We start from the raw sequence: 21895 nt of genomic DNA on the forward strand, positions 1-21895 counted from the left end.
ATGCATTTCAAAAGAGCAAGAGTTGATTATAACAAGTACTTAGTAAAACACCAAGAGTCAAAACAAGTCATTATCTTGGATGATTCGCTTAATTAACTCAGTAAATATCAGTGCAGTGCTTGAGTGGGGAGATACAAATGACAAACAAATAAAATAATGATGTGCTGAAATATATATATAATAACTCACAATGTAGCATTTACATAAACCAGAGACAACATGTCAGTATCCCAGAAGTTATACCTTGACCTCCCCAGCAGTCAGCTCAAGGCAGTGACATTTTTACAGGTTTTGAAGCAGTTGTGTCAAATGGAAGTTTGGTTCAACGCTGCACCAGGCAAATAAAACAAATGTGCGACCTCCAGAGTAGGTGCTGTAAATTCTTCTTCTTTGCTCAAATAACAGTTGCCATATTGCTGACAGGCAGGTGTGTGAACATGAGCAGACACAGTGTGCAGGATTCTTCACAGTGAACTACAATACACAGGGTTTACTGGCAGCTTCAGTAGATATGACGCAGCTCAACCTGGATTACACAGGCTAAAGGGTTTAATTTGAAGACCAATGTAAAGCTAGAATATCTGTGAGACTAAAGCTTAAAATGGCAGAAAGATCCTAATGAATACAATTCAAATCCTCATCAATCATTAACATCATGATCGTGTTGGGTGGTGAGTGGTGACTGTGGTGCCTTATCGTGTGTGCTGCCTGACCACATAGAGACCAGTTGGATTTGACTACACTTCCTAAGCTAATCAACTTGAATGCGATTGTGCTAATGAGCAAGTGTGCATGTATTTGTGTTCCGGCTGTCTGCAAAAAAATTAAATAAAATCAAAATCCTTTTCCAAATCCAAACTACATTTCGTTTAATCCCAGTAAGCAATTTGTTAGTTCTGGGAAGTCGTTTGTTCTGCAGGGAAATAAAAACAGAGACAACAGCTTAACTGAGCGCAGTCAGCCTGCACACAGGCAGCCTGACAGCATGACGACAGGCAGCACTGCCTCACTGGAGTATCAGACTAGTGCACCTGTGTACCTTTGGGTATGTGCGTGGGGGGGGGGGGGGGGGGGGGGGTTGGTCTCGGTATTAACAGCGTGATCTAATCCTCATGTGATGTAGCTACAGTGGGGGAACACCCGCTGGAGCACAGAAGGAAACTGAGAGCATCTAGTTGGGTTGGGCTTGACTTTGTAGCTGAAATATCAACTTGGGTCATTTAACCTTAATCCCAACCATTGCATTAGAAGAAATTATTAGTACAACATGATTCAATTATTGATTTGCTCATTCTAACACATTGTGCAAAAGATGTTGAAATTTGTGTAAATATCAGCTTTAACATCAAAATCATAATGATAAAAAAGTCGCAGTTAATAACAGGCCTTGTATATATGAACTTTTTTCTCACCGTCTAAAAGAAATTATATTAATATACTAAGAAAATGAAAAAAACAGCGAGCAGATATGGAATATGTATGTGGATGTGAGAAAAACAAATAAAAACATTATCAACATTTGCAAATTGAAGGATGTACTTCATTAAAACACATGCTTTTCATGCATAGATATATTTGTATTTAGGAAAATAGTATCCTCTGGTCAAATCACCAAATATGCAAAAAGTACAAAAAGTAGAAATGGCTAATTAATAGTTTCTTTCCATGTCTCACACCATTAATCATCAGAAGAGGACAATAGATTTAGAGGGAGAGGAGGTCAAATGGAAGCAAATTCATTTATGCTGAAAACGGGAGCTTCCTGGACGTATAGACGCTGCTGCAGTGTCGCATAATTAGGGATTTAATGGACTCACTAATGACCGTACTACTGTCCGCCTTCGGGTTTTAGGCTTCAAATGACAAATAGATTTGAGCAACACATTATAGAACATGAACAGACAGTTTTAGAGAGCTGCTTTGAAAGAAAATAGAACGGTGCAGCGAGGCTCATCCGACTATCTAAATTCAAGTTCATGGTATAATATATAATGATACGTTTTAGTACCCAAAAACTTTAGACAACTATTCAATATACAACAGCTGTTTTGTAGAAAGAAGTTTTCAGTACTTTGTTTTATTTAGAACTACTCATATCATGATAAAATACCTTATGGTTAAATGTCCATTAACTACATTGACCAATGTTTCTTAATTCAAGATGTAGATTTGGTTCTATTTGTTTTTTCTTTTTATCTACAGATACAAAAAATCAAGTTTATGGTTAAACTCATCAAACTCCAGTCAGATGTCTTCATCACAAGTGTTTGATGAGGACATTATATGAAACATTTAAGCTTTTATTTACTGCAGAGTGCCTACTAATGGTTTTTGCATCGGCCCCCAAAAAACTAAATCTATCAAACTCTAATAACTTGAGGCACTCACTGTTTTATCAGTGTGTGAAATCAAAGACAAAAGGTATGAGGAGTAACACATTTAATCTGAAATTAAAATCGCTGCAAAGCAACACATGGTTGACATTTGCATAAAAAGCTGGAAACACTGACACAGCTCCCAGATCAGTCTTTCGACACCCAACTCAAGTGTGTTAAAATGCAACAGACAGCTGAATATTTGTAATTACAGAAATCTTATTGCATTATCAAAGTCCAGTGGCCTGACACAAAACTACCCAACTGCACTAATTGACCTCAGGATCTGTAGAGCTCCTGTCACTCCATCAACTCACACGGGGAAACCATAAACACATATAGAACATTTGTATATATCCTTCTCTCTGTTTATCTTCCACTCGATCCACGACACCCTCTTGTCCTTGCACCATATGTTCCAGCACAGCATGCACTCTAGATGACCTGACATTATGTGTTTCCATATGGCAACTAAAATGACACCCTGCAAATGTAGCGCACTGAGTGACTCTAAGAGGCAAGAAAATCAAGAGTTAAAACCGTAAAACAAAATAAACAATGTTTGCGTCTCAAATGTCGCACACGGATCACAGCCCTGATTTCACTGCAGTGACCATGTACCTACAGCACTAACTGTTGCCGCCAAACACTCCATCCCATAGAACGTGTGTCGCTGCTGGAGAATAATCCCTAACGCACTGTGTTATGTAATCCCTGAGATTAAAATATGCATTCAATCGCCGCCACTGTTCCATAGGAGACAGAGGCAGAGAGGAACCTTGTGTGTGACACAGAGTAAACTCCTTGCTGTCAGATCCAATGTTTGTTTCCTTAAAGAACTGCAGAGCTTTATTAGCTTCAAGGCACAGTAAAATAGTGTGAGGAGTAGGTTTTTTTCAATGTGTCATGTATTTTCAAGTGAGACTGAATATAAATCACATTGGAATAACTGACCCTTTGGTAAATGCTTGTCAAGCCTTCCAATCTACCTCGTGCCATATTGACTAAGTAACTTCCTGAGCACTCCATCTCCTGCTGATGCTTTGATTGGCTGTGGCTGACTCTTTTGAAATGAAATAGTGAACTATGTGTATTCACTGCAAGAGGCCAACACTGGATACACACGTTTGCGTTTACACTTCATGGTGGCCTAGCTTGATTCTTAGTGACGACGCGATCATCAGTATGACAACGATCACTGGCTCATGCTGAGTTTTCCTGATACCACACTTGCTAACAATGCAATGCTTAAAGAAAATACTCCGCCTCCTCTTTCCTATTGAAGTACACGATGCAACTCCAATGTAGAGGTATTAGTACAGGACAGGGCTCACTAACCCTGGAACTAATCAAGGGTTAGAAGACTGCTCTCCATTCACAAATACAACTTCCTCCCAATCTACAATTAGATGCAACTGTGGTGCAACACTTCAATCATCTTCAATTTAGCCACAAACCCTCTTGTCCTGTGTTGTTAGTGTCAAATGCTGCTGCTGTACACTTTCAACATGGATTCTTACAGAACTTATACAGCCCCACTGGGAGCAACAAAGTCAAATTTCTGAACAATAACAACCAATCTGGGACAATTGAAATGTGTAAAAAAAAAAAACTCTTCTTGTGCTTTTAAAAGGTGAGTCACCAAGGGGAGCGACTCATAAACACAATTACAGTTGGAGACTCGAGGGCGCGTAAGATGAATGAACGACTGAAACAAGTAAAACAGGCAGATGGAGAAAGGAGGGATACAGCGGTACCAGACAATACCAAAGAAAGGACATTCGTTGTGTGAATTAATTCCTTAAACCGATAAAAGATAAAAAATAAACACATTTTAACATTTATATATAAATGCATATATTTGCTATGGTTTGATATTTTGTTCCAAACTATGCTTTTGTGAATATTACATGGCGACACAATGCAAAACTACAAACTCTAAATGCACATTTATGAACATATAGCCAGACATATGATCGGGTCTGGTTTACCATTAGAAATGAATGTATCATAATTAAAGTTTCTGTGTATATTTGTATGTCTTCATTACACTTTTGTATAAAGAAAAACAAACATATGTATTAGGCAGCCTTTGTTCGTGGGTTTTCAATCATTTCTAGAAGTACTGCTGCAAACATAAATTAAAAGGAAAACATGTTCTCAAATAAATAAACAGACGAGAGAAACACAACAGACCTGACACAAGACACATGAAGGTGAAATACTGATTTATTGCCATTTTCAGCCAAAGATGATAAGCGAGAGGTAGATTGATGACTGCAAACGATGTGGTTTGACAAGGACAAGTCTCTGAAGAAAATGATTTGCAGAAAATATATGATATCGCAGAAATACTGCCCTAGAGTGAACATCCTGCCTGCACAAGTTGTCTGCATGGATCCTGCAAATACATTTGGTTCTGTATCACAACAAACCCACTTCTTGTTGGGTAGCAGGACTAAAATGAGCACAACTCAAGATTGAGGAAATCAAAAGAGATAAGGGAACAACAACAGGAGTCACACAGGTCAGAAAGGGGTGATGGATGAAGTGGGTAGACTGGGAGGACTTGTGGACTATGGAAACAAGTTCACTCCCCACAGCCTCATTTCTTCATTCAACAAATATTTTTAAATGTCTTCCAAAATACCTTATTCTCCTCCTCTTTCTCCCATTATTTGAGATTTATAACTCAATTAACTTCTTATTATTATACTTTCTATAATTCCAAGAATGGTGCTAATCTCTCTCCTTCAACAGCTCTTCCAAGCCTTCGAGCGATCTTCCTCCATCTCAGAGACCTTGACGTACAAACCACCAGTTCCTTGGTCTGTGCCGATTGCCTCTGCTATTATTCACTTCTTTGCTTAGAGGGGTTTTCTGATACCAAGGTTTCAAGGTTCAGGGTTCATGCTTCCATGCTGCTATTTCAAGATGTGCATAGATAGTTTTTCTTTACTCAGAGTTCATTTCGATTTCATTGTAAAGGTCGATTTCTTCCAGGTCCGTGTCTTGGTCGTCAGAGGACCAAGGTTTACGTTCAAGGTCACTGATTTGTTTCTGAAGAGCCTTCTTGTCCCTGCAGAGGCGATTATTGTCCTTGATGATCTCAGTGGTTTGGAGTCGGGCCAATGTAATGTCCTCTGAAGACGGTGACACTACTGTTATTTGTAGTGTAGTCTCAAACTAAATGTTTAGACATTCGATGAAAGCTTTATCACAAAAATAACTTGTAATTTTAACTGAAAAAGCTTCACATTTGTTTGTCTTTTCATGGCTGCCTCATGGGTTTGTGTGATGTGTATGTGTCATATTGGAAATGTAGAAATGTAGAGAAACAGATGTGAAGGTCACTGAGATAAACACAACATAACAGACGTCGCCTTCAAATGTATTTAATGTAAAGGTAGTTACATCCCTTAAGCGGAAAATGGCATAGGTGATTGTGGTCAAACACACACACACACAAACACACTATAAAATCTCACACACACACACACACACACACAGAGAAAATTTAGCTTTCAATTAGATTATGTCTTTGACTCTGAGCCAGAATGTAATAACAGATAGTGCATAATGCTGTGGGAGTCAAATCAGAGATTATTACTGCAGTAATCCAGACATGGTGATAGCCAACTACGGCTGCCTGCGTGTCACAGTGACAATGGGGGCAGGTGTAACGCAACAGGAACCAAAGCTTTGTGTTACACAGAGTGTCCGATCCTCTAAAGCTGAATTACCTTGATATTTTCATTGTGAAACAGATGTGTCCTCGTGGAGAAATGAGTGATTCTGAACAAAGAGATCGGACATGGGTAATGCAGTTGTCCCTGTCCCTGTCCTTGTCTCTACCCCCCCCACAGGAACACACAACCACATAGATAGATCAATAAAGCCTGAAAAGTGTTGCAGTGTGGTGAGTGAGGTCATCGCTGGTCTGTCCTCAACCCCTGGACAAACAAGGACATCAGAGTACACTGTATTTGGCAATGGGCCACTTCACACAAGCTGATCATCACACACACACACAACACACCCACACACAAACACATACACACACACACACACACACACACAACCATAGAGGACCATGCAACCTCCACCTTTATTGCACATAAAAATGGGTTCAGTTCTCTTTGTAAGTGTCATATGTGGAAATTTCATTATTTCAGCACTCATTACTGTCCTTGGAAAATCACAACAAATTTCCAAAGTTACGGTAGAAACCAATGAAAAACTCATAAAAAGACGTGTCCTGAGAATCAAACTGTATTATGAGCGGTCCGCCCTCAAGTCAGGGGAAAAGCAAATGTTACTGGTGATAAGTTTTCAATCTTCTCTTTATTAACTGGAGGGAAAGTAAAAATGAATGCATGCATAATTAATGGAGAAGTTAAATAATTTAGATGGATTAAAAAATGTTTAACTTTGATTTGTTATATTCTCTCCCATTTGTCATTTCAATGCCTTTTATTTTACGACTCTCCTGATTTCTCAGTTGAAGCACACAGACAAAGTGAAGTAGATTAAGTTGACTTTGAAATTCATATTTGTATGAAATTGCAAAAATAGCAGCCAACAGCGATTTTTAATGAAAAGATCTAGTGGTGTAATGGCGCCGTGAGATGAGACTGAAGCTCCCTCTGTGTTTGTTGTGATACAAGAGTCTCGCTTCTGTGTTTTGACACAGGTGTTCAGGTTAAGGCATTTAAGTGCATGTGCCTCCTTCTATATGAAACCAATGGTCCTCTTCAAATGATTACAGCAAGATCAAGTCCAGTGAAATGTTTAGGTAAAGCAGATAAGGCCCTGGAGCCGGAGCTAAGAGAAGGCGCCCAAGATCATAATCCGTTGATTATGAAAGTCCAGGACAAAGTCAATATTGTGACAACTTAAATACTATGACTGGTCGTGCACAGGAGACTGACACAACACCAAGGCTTTGGTTGGGTTTGACATAGGGCTCCAATTGGCCCTTTCGTGTGGGGCCCGCTTTTTGAAAGGCTTCAGAATTGTACCATGAGCTTTTTTCTTTTTGCTGTGTGAACTGATAATAATAGTGAAACAAAAAATAACAGACTTTTCATTCTTGTTGTCAGTAAACAAGGGGCCAATCAGAATCAGAATAATTGTAATTGCCAAGTATATTTACAAATAGAGGAAATTGCCTTGCTGAATCAGTCGTAAATTCTAATGGACCTTTCTAACATGGTTATATACAATGATGGCATGCTACCATCTTTGGCTACTTGATTCTGAAGTTCTCGGGCTTTGTAAGTGCTATGTCATATGTTTGGGTTATTTCTCCCCCTCCTTGGAATGATCTTTGACCTGTGGGTAGTATCTGGCCTGCTAAGGGAGGGCGAAGATCTAGCTGGTGACTTCAACTTAAGTTACTAAAAAACATGTCCACATTTAGGCATAGACCCTATGTGCTACGTAATTTTATCTATAGTTCTGTTGGCAACACCTCCTCTTTAAAAGGTCTTGCCTTGCAGAGGCAAAGCAGATTTTCACTATTTGGCCTGTGTGATTTCTCCGGACATGCCATGGTGTACGCCTGACCTGTAATACTCTTGTGTAATAAACATTATACTTGTAAGTACTGGATCCTCTGAGAATTCATTCAACGCCGACCTCAACAAGATTCTTCTGCCTGAAAGATACGACAAATCCTTTTGTCATATTCCATTTCAAAATGTTTCCATTTTACCAAAGAATTTAATAGTAGATAGAGAACTACAAAAAAATAACACTCCCTCAACACCAAGAAAAAGGCATTTTAATGAAACACAGGACGTCTCCATCAAACACCGGGGTTAACGAAATTAGATCTGAATTTATGACTCATTACGTTCAGGAAGAGCAGACGGCAAAGTGATGAGAGGATTCATGTGACTCCTCATGTCTTTGATGCTCTCCTAAAAGGCCACTTATTCCCTTCAGATCACAACACAACCAATCTGTTGAGAGGCCTCCCTAATGAAGTGTGCACTACAGTCTGACCCTTTACACACACACACACACACAAAGACACACACACACTTAATCCACATCCTCTGAGAGACACCGTTTTGTCTACATCTGAGAAGCTAATAAGCCTCATATTCAATGATATGATGTTAACTTGTGTCCTTAGACCTGCATAAATACGAGAGAATCATTCATTCAACATATCATGTGCCCTATATCACCTCTATTAGATATTCCCAAATACTGCTGTCTGTGAGAGCGCACGTGTGTTTGTGTGTGTTTGCCCATTCACTACAGGAGGACACAAATGAAAGAGAAAAATCTAAATGCATTAACATTACATTCCCCTATTTAGTATTAACGAGCCATATATAAACTATCAACTGGTTTTAGTTTATAACACAATAATATATCTGTGAGTACACACAATGGCATTTCTCGGCAGACGTAGATGGTTTAAAAACTCAAAAATAACTTTTTTGTGTGATGGCTTGATACAAAGAATTTTAATATTTTGTATTTCATTGTTATTCTTGAAGAAAAAGGTAAAAGCTTCCAGCACGGAGAGATTTAATCATTTCAGTATCATCCTGTGATGCAGCTGCTTTCATTCATCAGTGAATCAGTGGAAGATAAATGTATCTGAGACTTAGCAGGAGAGATAAAAACCTACTGTGTTAACATGCCTGCTCTGCCACACTGTCACAACTTGGACTAAATGTGATGGAGAAAGTGTAGAACATGAGGAACTGATCAGATTACTAAAGCCAACAGTGCAGAATACCTGAATGTAGCTGTGTCCCAGTGAACTAATGTACTGACAGTGTATGGTCTGGAGAGGATGTTTAGTCCAGTGTGTCCTAAAGAGCGTTTCAGAAACGAGGACAGAAAACAGAGACCTGGCTGCGTCACCGCTGTGACTCCCAGCATTCCTCTTAGATTAACATCAAATCAAACACTGCTCAGCTCATTCACATATACTGCATTATCAGACACACACACAGACACACACAGACACACACAGAAAAGGCAGACATGATGAATGTTTGCAAACAAACATCAACAGGAAGGTGCAGAGTGTTTATTAATCTCTCCACCACTTGACAAAAGAGCTTTCTACCAAGTGACAAACAACACTTTTCACTTTACAAAGCCAAATCCTTCACTTTCGACGGTTTATATAACAGCTAAGCTACAAAGCAACACATCACTTACCAGGCCATTAACTACTTGGTTACTATCCAACAGTGGCTTAGAGCCGCCTTAAAAAAAAAAACAAGTTTAATTACTGCTTTTAATTTACTGCTTGGCAACGAAAGATGAAGTAAGACCATTTATGACAAATGCTGGCAGATAATGCAAAGCAGTGATTGCAACAACTATAAGCATCAATCTGTTAAATAGGGGCAACATATGTTGACGATAGTTTTTGACTTGATGTTTTGTAAGTAGTTGTTTCAGATAATTGTTTATTCAAACAAAATATTAGGCTTCATCCACATCCACAGTTTTTAAATGCATCACTGCCGTCCACAGAGTTTCCGAGCACCTAAGATGGTGTGATTAGGAAATGTTACTGGTCCCATTTTACTTCTAAAACTCTGGGGCTTAGTTGGGACTTACTATCATTAATAGTTCCACCTCAGTGTCTGTCCAAACAAACAAATCCCTGCTCTAACTTTTCGTTGTTTCTCATTAGTTATCCCTTTAATTTTAAGAACCAACCGCAGAGTAAGTTATCTGCTTCCTGTTTACACCACCATGTGCATGACCTGTTAACGCAGATGGTTATGTGATATGCACATTCAGCTATGTAAGTATGCCAAGGAGGTTATGTTTGACGGCAGGATTACCCGATATCTACTAAACCAATGTCCCAGAAATTGATGATGCAAGGAAAAAACTGTCAAATTTTGGAGCAGATCTGGATAAATTGGGTGATGCAGAAATGTTTTTTCACGTTCTCTAGCAAGGAGAGATCGGGCGTCAACCTTGGCGGAGATGGCTCTCTCCAAATGCCGTAGGTTCTTGTTCCAGAGTAGACTTCATACTCAAGAAAGTCTTTAATGTTATCAACTGAATGTTTAAAAATCAGTTTATCCCTTAATTCTTTTAAAACCAAAAATACGTTCTCCCTTGTTTCCACAAGGCTCAGTTCTGCTTTACTGAACTTGTTCCATGTTCTGTTTTCGAAAGGTAAATCCTTCCAAACTTCCACAGCCCTGTGAAGCTCAGAACATTGACATTGCCTATTCCAATCTCATGCATTATTTCTGCTCTTATCCATCCGTGCTTCTGCAAAAAAAGCAAATTTTTCCGACCTGGTCTCTCACACTGGTCATGACAGAGGCTTTGGGCCAAAAAAAAAACTGACTCTGAATACACTGAACATGAGGGTCTGTGACTCCCACTAGAGCTGAGATGACTGGGTTAGCTGCGGTTGAATGAGGTGAGCTGATAGACAGCTGAACAGAAAGAAAAACACTCACACACGCACTGTTGGCTTCTGGGCATCACACACAAGCACACCCATTAAGCATACAAAACACTACCCGATTTTTCACATTCTCACACAGCGTGGGCAAATATTTTCTCTCTCTGAAAAACACAGACGCCAGAAGAAATGGCCTCTGCCTCTATCTGGGGTTATAACCCTCTGGACAAACAGCCAGTGCGGTGGGGTGGGGGGGTGGGGTGGGGGGGATGTGGAGGTTGGCTGGAGGAAGCGTAGATAAAGACAACTAGATTAGGAGGAGTATCTGCACCATAAATCTGCAATCATATCTGCTGCAGGCTGCAGGAAGGGGAAGCCTCATGAGCAGGGCGGGCTGGGAGAAACCCTGTGACGTTTATGTTCTCATCTCTGCTGTAGCCTTCAACTTAGGATAAAAGCCCATCATTTGAGCTTTGCAATCAATCTTCGGAATAGCAATACACTTATCTAGATGATGCCTTAGGTTGGCAAAGAAGGAGAAAATAATCAGCGTAGAAGCCCTTTTGCTGCAGAATGGAACTGCAGCACGCGTGCATACAGTAACCCTCTCATAATGTCCCTTTAAGGTAAGCAAAGGCAAAGTAAATCAATTTGAAAGTGATTTTCCTCATTGTGTGCAGCTAGGTAGGGGCAGGAAAATCCATCACAAGCAGCTGTTTGTTTGTGTGCAGCTATTTGGACATCGGAGAATCTGGTTTTACTTTGTGCATGTGTGCTGGTGCACAAACTCAAGGGTGTCTCTCAGCACCTGCACGGTTTAGAAAAACTCTAACATGGTGTGAATCGGGCTCACTGAGGCGGTTATACCTCCAGAAAAGAAAGGAGCACCTGATGTAGAGGAAAAAGGGAAAAGAGAGGGAGAGAGAGGTAGATTGGGGGGGTTGATCGGTTGAGAAGAATGTAATTAGCCTGAGCTTGGAGATTTGTGTGAGCCGGGCAATTACCTCTGTAATCATCAGGTAGGAGTCGAGAGGAGGCGATGGGGTGAAGGGAGTAAGAAGGAGGTGAAGAGAGATCGAGGGAGAAAGGCGCTCGATCATAAGTATCAGTTTTATCAGTGCTGTAAAACAAAAAAATCACACAGAGATCAAAGTGTAGTGGTTTTAAAATAATGAAGGTTCCTAAAATGACAGGTTCACTGCTGCCGCTGGCTGTGCTACACAATGAATGTAAACAGAACCGCTTTGCACAAGAACCAAACACAAAGCACCACAACTCGTCCCCTCGCCTGGGAAAAGAAAGAAAGTGAATCATTAGTGGCTGAAATTGAGGTCCTGAGTTCTCTTGTCTAAACAGGCGCTTGTTTTTCATCAACACGGCAGATACTGCGGATGATTCACTCCTTCGATGCAAGAGACTACGTGATGCAGCTTCATTATTCACAGCACATCGTGGGGAAAATAGCAAATGTTTGTATTCAAATCACAATTCCTGACGTATAATAATTTATTTGTTTGATTCCAAATTAGATTTTCTTTTCCACTTCACGCAATACTTGATGTGAAAAGGATAACAGATTACCTGGATGTTGCACAAGGATGTTTGCTTCTCACAAAACAAAAACTTCTGTCTTCTGTCTTTAGCATAATAGTAAAACTGCTGGATGTAATTTCCAGAGTGGACAAACTGGAAAGTTTCAGCAGAAAAGGTGGTGCATCAAAAAAAACAAGCAATGTAAACAGATTAGGTCTCGATGAGCCAACACAGCTTCTACCCAACTGAAGAGGGGAGACATTGGATTTGTGTGAATTGACCATGTAGGAATTCCATTTTTTATGGGTGGGGGGGGGGGGGGCGGTTTGTGGATTGAATCTCTTCACACTTGTAAGAATATCAGCACTTGTACAGTGTCTTGTACATGACATGATCATTAAAAACAATATGCCAAAAAAAAATCAAAACCTTCACAATCACGATTATGGCAAGAATAGTCTTTTTTGACGTGTCTGACTGAGAGATTTATAACAACAATACATTTCAAAAGTTAGACTGTGCTTCAACTGAGTCTGAGGAAGCGACCCAGCGTCAAATCTTTAATGAACAGTGTGCATCGTTGTCTGTATTTTATATTCATCACCCGAGCACTACATCATTTTTTACTTCAGCTGTAATTCCAGCTCGAGAGACCAATAGTTCTTAGTTTTACGAGATAGAAATTATGTTTGTTTCAGCATTTGTTCCATAACAGTTCAGCGTTCATCTTCAAATCACTGCTGTGACTGACAAATGGCTGCGGACCACAGGGAAGAGAGACAGAGGCCGGGGTAATGGCATCTAATGGCTTGTTCTTGAAAGGCAGCCAATGCCTGAAAGATTTGCTCCCTGATTACTGACATTAACCAAAGAGATCAATTTTCCCTTGTGACTCTCAGCCTGAATATATCTGTCCTCCTCTCCACTGCTCCTGTTTTCACCCTCAGTCAATGTGCTGATTTTCGTGAAAGGTAATTTAATGTATTTTTTTCTAGAGATAAATTACTGTCCTGCTTACCTGCATGGACATGGGTTTTACTGTAGCAAGTTAAAAGTATGTGAATACTTTTCTACTAGATCTGGTCACATCCCACCCCTGCAAAGATAAAAAGTCAAGCTCTTGATGATTATCACTATTACTTTTATTAATTTAACTGTTCAATATTTACTTTTTAATAAATTACATTTTCCGAAATGAAGGGAGATCCTATAAGAGCATACTGCACTTTTTCTTCTAATGTAAAAGATGACATGACCTCTGTGCCCTCCATGGTAACAAACACCCTGTTGTTTTAATTTGTTTTCAGACTATCAGGCTTCTTAAGCTGCTTAGCTAAATAATTACTTCTGATTTTGCAGTCGCACCAGAAAAAATGTATCTGCCTACGACTGGACATTTCCATCATTAAATATAAAGTTATTATTGCAGCAAGTGCTTATGACACAGTCAAAAAAAGTGTAAATTCATTTTTTGTTTAAAAACCAAAACGGCTTTAGGACATGTTTCGGAACTCCAGATAATTATTACCAGATATTACCAGAAAGCAAATATCTATTATACGCAATGTCCTGCCTCCTGCATGCTGTTCAGAAAAGTTCCTGTTGATGTGAAGGTGTCCTGACCTGATCAGCCTCCTGCTGCATTCTCCACATGTTAAAGACAAACTCGGAAATATGTTCTGAGCAGCCTCGAGAGCCACAAAACTAATAATGATTCCCAAGGATGATTAAAAAGCTCTGCGAGAAACTGATGAGTTCAAGAGACAGTGCCATGAGTCTCAATATTTTAAACATGCACACATTTACAAACTATGTGTCTGAAGAATGCAGCAAAGTGGAGGAGAGCAGGCTTGAGTCACTGATCTGCTTTAAACATGTATCCCTGCAATGCTCCCAAGCAATGTGCACAAACACAGTGGGTTTGTGATAGTGAATTGAGACAGGAAAACTATCTTATACACACACACACACACACACACACTTGACAGCGTTGGCAACTTGCTGACTACATAAGGCCATTTAAGGCTGGAAGTAAGCCTGGATCAGATGGCAAAACACTTAAAGCTTTTAAAGCCCAGGCTACAAGGAGTGACCACCGGAGCATATTTACAGGCTTAAGTGAAAGCCCATTTCATTCGCTGCTGTTTACAGGCCAAGGAATACAGAGATCCATCTACTTGTCGCTTTGCTGCTATATAATCGCTGTAATTGGTCAGTCTTGTGTGATCGATGCCGTTTTCTGTGAACATAAGAGCGACTGCTTGTTCTTTCTTTCTGGGAAAGTGGATGGAATAAAATTGCTGTCTGGCGCCACCACAAGCTCGAGGTAAAGCAGAGATGAAACACTTTCTGAATCGGCCGCTCGATAAACCAGCCCCTGAACGGTGACTGACCCGAGAGCAGCTCCAAGTTAACGTCTCTGCTCCCGATCCTTATCAGATTTGGGGAAGTTTACACTCCAGTAATCCCAGCCCTACTCAATATCACCAGAGAATTGCAATTGCTAATCATATCGGTTATTCGTAAACTCAAAGCCTTTTCTCTTGTAGCCATTTGTAAGACTAATGACTAATGTGTAGAATGAGATGTAATCAGAGCAGCAGCAGCAACACCTCTGTGTTTATACACAGAATATATTCAGATCATATGAAAATACACCTCATCCACTAGCATGCAGATATTTAGATAAAACTGGACTAACCACTGAGAAGACTGTAGCTGGAAGGTTTTATGTGTAGACTTGGCGAAAGGAGTCCTACATTATAGTCAAGGAACCTTGTTGTAACCTAAGAATCATGTCCTACAAAGACTATTAGCTGATGAAGATGACTTGCAAGGAACCTTCGATCTTAACCTCCAACTTTAGCCAAATTCTTAAATGAAGCAAAAAATATCCCTGATATCAGTGCTGCCATTTTACCATTTTGAGCCAGAGTCGTGATCGTGGCGGGAAGCCACATTATCCATCAAACCGTCACTCACTACATTTAACCTGTTTTTATAGCATCAAATAAGTAATGAAAACCACATTTACCTAAAAAATGTACACTTGGACATATATTATGATGATCTGATTTCTGGCCCGTGTCCCATCTGATAACATGGAGGAGGCAGAGTTTTTGATCTGTACTACAAACAGCCACCAGGCGGCGATACAGAGAATCTGGCTTCACTTTGTGTTGTGTAGTGCTTTTAAACACGGTAAGTCTGCAGCACGCGTGATATAGTGACTCATAGAGCGAACACTAGCTTACTTAGCTAGCTAACTGCATTTCAGCCAACCATTTGGATGACTGCAGGCTTGAAATGAGAATCCTAGTTGGACACATGCTTTTAAGAATGATAATAATTATTATAAATCATCACTTCTTCATATCCTATGTGCTGTGCAAGAATGGAAAGCTGCCAGGCATAGCAACGGTAACCAAGGGAGGCGGGGTTTTGAAACTGTCAGCTGTTGAAAGAGCCGATCACAATGTGACCATGTGATCACAAATTATAACCAAAATAGTATCAGGCAAACAGTTTTCCTCACCACCACCACCAGACGAACACAAACTCAGGCCTACACAGTGTTACCTTTTACTTCTATTCAGCCATGTCTCTTAACTCCCTTTCCATTTCAAACACACACTCACACAAACAACCCCCCCCCCCTCTCTCTCTCTGCCGTCCCTCCCCCTGTGAAGAAGGCTATCTCTCCCTCCATCTGCGTGTGTGAGGGGCTGTCCTGGTGTGTCAGTAATGACAATGTCCCAGTGTTCCTCTCTGCCAATTAGCCCGGCCGTAATTACACAGACACATATGGAGCTGTCAATCACCCGGCTCCTCCACACAGGAACTCCCCCACCCAGCGGAGTGAGAGCGAGCGAGACGGAGCGACAGCGACTGAGAGACGGGGAGAGTGAGAGATTCCAGCAGCTAGCTCTATTCCGCTGCAAGCGACCACACGCTGTGGCGATGAGTAGCGTGAGGAGAGCCTCCTTCAATTACCCTCACTGTGCAGAAAGAGTTGAAAATGAAACAGCGTTAAAGTGGAGCTTAAGAAACACACACGTTTTGAGATTCATTTGTGGAGTCGTTACAATTTCCTATTTACTCGGTTAAATAGGAAACTGTGCCAATGTATTCTCCTGATTGAAGAGGCACCAGTTGATTATACTGTTGCAGAGAGAAGTGGCGCATTGAACAGAGAAATAAGCGTCAGTGTTGGTTTGTTAGAAGGTGCTGCTGTTTGGAAAGTGACAATTATAAAGAGAATGGTTGAAAAATACTGTGTGGATTTGTTAGACATGTACCAGTGATTTGCGTTTAAAGGGTCAGGCTGATGACACTAGAGTTTGTTTTGGTCAGTGTGTATCTGTCTGTGAGCCAAGTTACACAAAAACTACTGGAACGATAAACTTGAAACCTTGTGGAAGGATACGGTTTATGATCAGGAAAGGACCCATTCCATTCTTGTGCAGATCCGGATCAGGTGACGGATCCAGGAATTCCTTCTCACTCTCTTTAACATTGTGAGTTAGAGCATTTTCTTATGGAATAATTCATGGATCTCACATTTAGGGGACTACTGTTCATGAGTGTGTGCAACTTGGAGCAGATCCAAATAGAAATCTGTATCTAGTGATTTTACATTTGGTTTCATAAGGGGTCTGTGTGGCCTTGGCTGAGGTTAGCACTCTGAGTGGCAGTCGAGTTGCCAAATAATATCCCATGAAAACTATTCAACCAACAACCAGTGTAACCATCACTTGCATAAATATGAACTCCATGTTTTTTACTTTAATAATAAAATTAAAGTTATGTCATTAAAGAAAGCAACTCAAATTCTTTCATGTTCCTCAATTTGCACTGAGGTGTGGCCTTTTAAAAAAATATCCGAATTTATGGCTAAATTCTAGCTATTTTTGGATATTATTAAATAAAGGTTCAAGGAATACAGGCTCAATAATGGGACCCATAAAACACAGCATTACCATTTTAACCTCTAAGTATTAAACCTGTCTGCAGATGTCTTAAACATTTTCTTTTACAGGGCCTGTCGGGTCCTGAAGCCATAAAATGTGCCCTATGCATCAGAAATAAAAGTCACAACAGGAGAAGCTGACGTGAATAACGAAGGACACGAAAAGCATTTTTTTAGATCAATAAAGAAACATCTCTAACAAATTATACTTTAATCTGCATTATCCATTCATCCAGTGGCATTCATTAATCCCTGTTTGCGCCCTTGTAAATAAACACATTCAAGTCCCAGTTAATGGAGAGCCTGATTTCCCCCGAGCATCTCAAGCAGCACTACACAAATGAAAGTTTTATAATGACAAAGATAACATGCACAGCACTGCACTTATTCATCAAGCTTTCATGTTCAGAGACGTCACTGGTTCCCAAACATCTGCGTCACCACCAGTCCTATCCATTAGAGCTCCAGCTATCTGTTAATGATGAGTCGGCACTTGATTCAACACGAGGCAGGAATAGAGTTTGTGACTGCGCAGTGTGATGAACGTGTGTTACACGTGTTCAGTTGTACTTCTGTTTTCCCCATGGGAACAGAGGTTGATAGTAAATGAAGATAATCATGGCAATAAAAACAACTTTTATTTAGATTGCAGTATATTTATAACAGGGTCAAATGACAGAGTTGTCTTCTTTGCAGCACGAGCAACAATGGACAATATAAAAAGGTAAAGGACGTTCGATGAGGTCCAGTGGTAAGGATGAGTGGGAGGAGCAGAGGGAGACTATTGAGAAACGATGGAGAAGGAGGAGGAGGAGGAGGAGGAGAGTGGGATGAATATGAAGGAGGAGGTCCAGGGCCCCGCAGCAACTCTTACCTCTGGGACGTCTTCTTGTACTTGCGCCTGCCAGAGAAAAAAAACACAAGGATGGTGAGGCATCGATTTAAACGTTATTCTCCACGTTGGATTTATTTTTCTATTGAAACAACAGAAATTAAAGACTCTGGGCCTCATGCAAGAATCACCTGCACAAATAGAGAAGTGCTTTTATAAAAGATGCGCTGCATTAATAAAAATAAAGTTGCTCCACACCTGTGGTTAATTTGGAACCAGTCATATTCTGTCCATTATATTTGGCTTGCCAATTATTTTCCTCAGCGGTTTGAGAGGCTTATTAAATTGGTCATAATTTATACAATTTAGTTGTTGCTATGAAAGTTATCTCCGAGCCCCAGCTGCCTCCGGCTCTATGTGCAGGTCTTTGTCCATGGAGCATCCTCCACTGTTCTGCATTGGCTCTATGGTGAATGTTATTGTCTTTTCCATTTCTGTGGCTTCATGTCAAACTTTCCCGTCACCATCTCCGTCGCTGGCAGCTTGATTTCTAGAGGTTATATTTTCATCTGCGTTTGTTTCTTTTGTTATTTAGCAGCGATTTCAGTGGAGGCGGAAAAGAAGAACCAGTCAAGTATGGAGTGGATCCAGGTTAACAGGCTGATCCTAGAAAGGTTTATATATTTCTTTTGGCTGCTCTAATATGCCGTCTGCTAATTTCTGACTTGAAGATTTGAAGGTGTGAATTCCTTCTTCCCCTTTCTCCACTTGGTTAAACAATTTAATGAATAAAATCGAGCCAGAAAGGGCCAAACAAGAAGCAATTAAGAGGCGTCAATTATTAAAATGATCACACAGGTGGCATTTACCGAGCTGAAATTAACAATTCAGGATCACTTCGGGGAATCAAACTTGCAACCCTCAGCACTTAAGGAGGAGTTTGTCAGATAAGTGGACAAGTGTTCTTGCATGAGAGCCAAAGTTTGCAAACGGATCAAGTATTTATACTTCTAGCAATTGTATGTAAATATAAAACATGTTTTGATTGCAGTCATTGTATCTCAACAGTCATTTAGTTGTGTCCACACACACACACACAGCAAAATGTAAAAAAAAGATGCAAGTGTTTACAATCACTTATGCAAATTAGGAATTTAAGAGGCGTAATGATATGCAAAAACAGATGCGCACACGCATTCACACAACTCCACCCGCTGACATGCCTCCTACTTTACTTCTGCGCACACACACACACACACACACACACACACACACACACGAGGAACCTACTCAGTGACATTAAAAACACACCTAGTACCACTGTGCCTAAAAACACACCCACACCTCATGGAGAGTTAACAGCATGGCTCTAAAAGCTCAAATTCATACACACACTTACGGGCACTCTTATCAGCAAAGTGGAAGGGAGGAGGGACGCCTGGCCACTGGCCACAGACTGTCTTTTTGAAATTCCAGTCAGGCACGATTCACAGCACTTAGCCTGATTTGTTTCTCTGTCGTTTTTCTGTATCAATCTTTCCTGCAGCTCGGTGTAAAACTGCAAGCTAAGGAAGTTAGTCTATGCAAAGAAATGTTAAGAGCTCCCTCAAGATTAGTGGGGACAGAGATTGAATTCATCATTTGGGCTCTATCCAGCAATTAAAAAGACATTACATATCACAATCGGATGGTTGTGTGAGTGTTGGGAGTTTTAAACGGCGAACACATAATAAAGAAGTAAGAATAAAAAGGAAGAGTTTTAGGGAAATCATATGAACTATAACTAATCAAGTAAAAGACAGACAAATAAAGATAAATGACAACATGGCAAGTGGAAGGTCAGAGAGAAACAACAGTATTTATATTTCTGCTTTTCCTCACCTCCTCTTCCATCCTTTCTCCAACCTTTTGCCCCCCCCCCCCCCGCTCAGCTCCCTTTACATCCCGTGTGTGTCTGTCAACAACACAGAGCTTCTTCTAATTAGGAGGCTTTAATGCAATGTCCGCAGCATAATGAGGATGTGGGCTGAGAGGAGTCACGGAAATTCCAAGAATTATAATAATTATGAGGGTCACAGTGAAGTTATTAGACAAAATCTAAGACCAGGGATGAGGCAGCTGCGGCTCGGGAGGTGGAGCGGGTCGTCTAGCTTAGCAGGGTGGTCTGTGGTTTGATACCCGGCTCCTCTGAATGTCAGAAGGTCAAAGTGTCCTTGGGCAAGGCGATGAACCCCAAATGGCTTTCAATTATTTACCGTCAGTGTGTTAGTGTGTTTTTCTTGGACAGGGCTGGAGGAAGCATTCAGGTTCTTTACTCAAGTAAAAGAAGAGTAAAAATACTTCATTACAAGTGAAAGTCTTGCCTTGAAAACATCCGTTTTGTAATTTTCAGGGGTTAAAGTGGCCGGAACAATCCAGAACGGCGTCACGGCGCCTTCAATTAACAAGTAAATAAATGTAACCGGCACTTTCATGCATAGTAATGTGGGTCGGTGAGCCATCAAAAAAAATCCATTCGACTTTTACCGACCCTGTCAGTGTCTTTACTGTCCCCCCTCTGATTAGGTGTGAGGCTGAGAGTGTGCTGCATTCATGCTCCCGGGAAGACGCCCGCTGACGTATGTAATCAACCCTCACAACCCCCAAAACCCACCAGCACCACCACTGCACCGCTACAACTGATCCAAGGGTCCCCCCCCCCCCCCCCCCCTCCAAGTGACAAATCCTAACCCTCATTAATATGTTAGACGCATTTAATCATTGCAGTTTGTTAGGTGAATCTAATTTGGAGCTTTTTATTAATGTACTGTTAGCCTGTTATTAATTATTGATGAGTCTGATTATCTTTGAAATTAATCAACTGACTTTGGGTTGTGAAAAGCAATCAGTTACCCACATTATTACAATAAATATGGCAGCAGCTAATTCTTATACTTGAGAAAGAGTAAGAGTACTGGTACCTTAAGTTAGTACTTGAACGGCCGTTTTTAGATTATTTTCCCTGCCTCACAAAACGGACAGTGTCATAAAGCGGTCAGCCACCTTGATCCTCCTTGGGCGGAATCTTAAATTGCCCTTATGGGAGCTCTCTGTGATGAACTGTTGATCAAGTGATTAAATAATTCATTGATTTCCATTAATCAGTGGGTGACGGAGGGTCGGGTCTGTCCCAGTGATCTAATTTATTAATGGAAATCCATTGGAATCCATTCACCGATGCAAAAACATAAAGGGGCCATTTGTCAGAGGGAAGTAATAAAACACGTCACGCTGTTCATTCCTTGATCAGTGGATGTCACCGAGGCTTTAGACTGCATCACTGAAGGTTGAGCAGGGGGAGAACTGTCCGAAGCAAATGATCCCTCTGCCTGTCCAAGGATGATTGGTGTACTCTGTGGAGTGCACTGTGCCAGAGAGGGTGCTGTGATAGCCGTCCAGCATGCACACAAACACACACACACACACGCATGCACACAAATCATACAGCTGCCAAACAAATCTCCTAGGATAAGCTGGCAGCACATACAGTAAATGTCACCAGGCTGCTGCAACACACATCCAATCTATATCATCCACACGACCACATGCACCATCAACCTTTATACATCACACAGACCCACACACACACACGCATACACACACACACTGCAAAGGACCGATCCCTCCCTATTAAACACACAACATACACAGTGTGGTGCGTGGACATCTGTGGGGGCTGCCTGTCAGTCGGAGCTCTCTCTTCAGACAGAGGCTCTTTGTGAGATTAAAGGCTAATG

At 40.8% G+C, this 21895-nt stretch overlaps 1 protein-coding gene across 5 annotated transcripts in view; it reads right to left on the bottom strand.

The window, feature by feature from the left end:
- pde1cb (phosphodiesterase 1C, calmodulin-dependent b) overlaps nucleotides 1-21895 on the bottom strand; it is a 74241-nt gene that overhangs the window by 26543 nt on the left and 25803 nt on the right. For all 5 annotated transcript variants that reach the window (XM_062405082.1, XM_062405081.1, XM_062405079.1 and 2 more), the window contains exon 4: nucleotides 18162-18188. In XM_062405082.1, coding sequence (XP_062261066.1) covers nucleotides 18162-18188 — 27 coding nt within the window. The remainder of the gene's footprint in view (nucleotides 1-18161; nucleotides 18189-21895) is intronic.

This window comes from Platichthys flesus, chromosome 14 (assembly GCF_949316205.1).
Source record: "Platichthys flesus chromosome 14, fPlaFle2.1, whole genome shotgun sequence".
NCBI lineage: Eukaryota > Metazoa > Chordata > Actinopteri > Pleuronectiformes > Pleuronectidae > Platichthys > Platichthys flesus.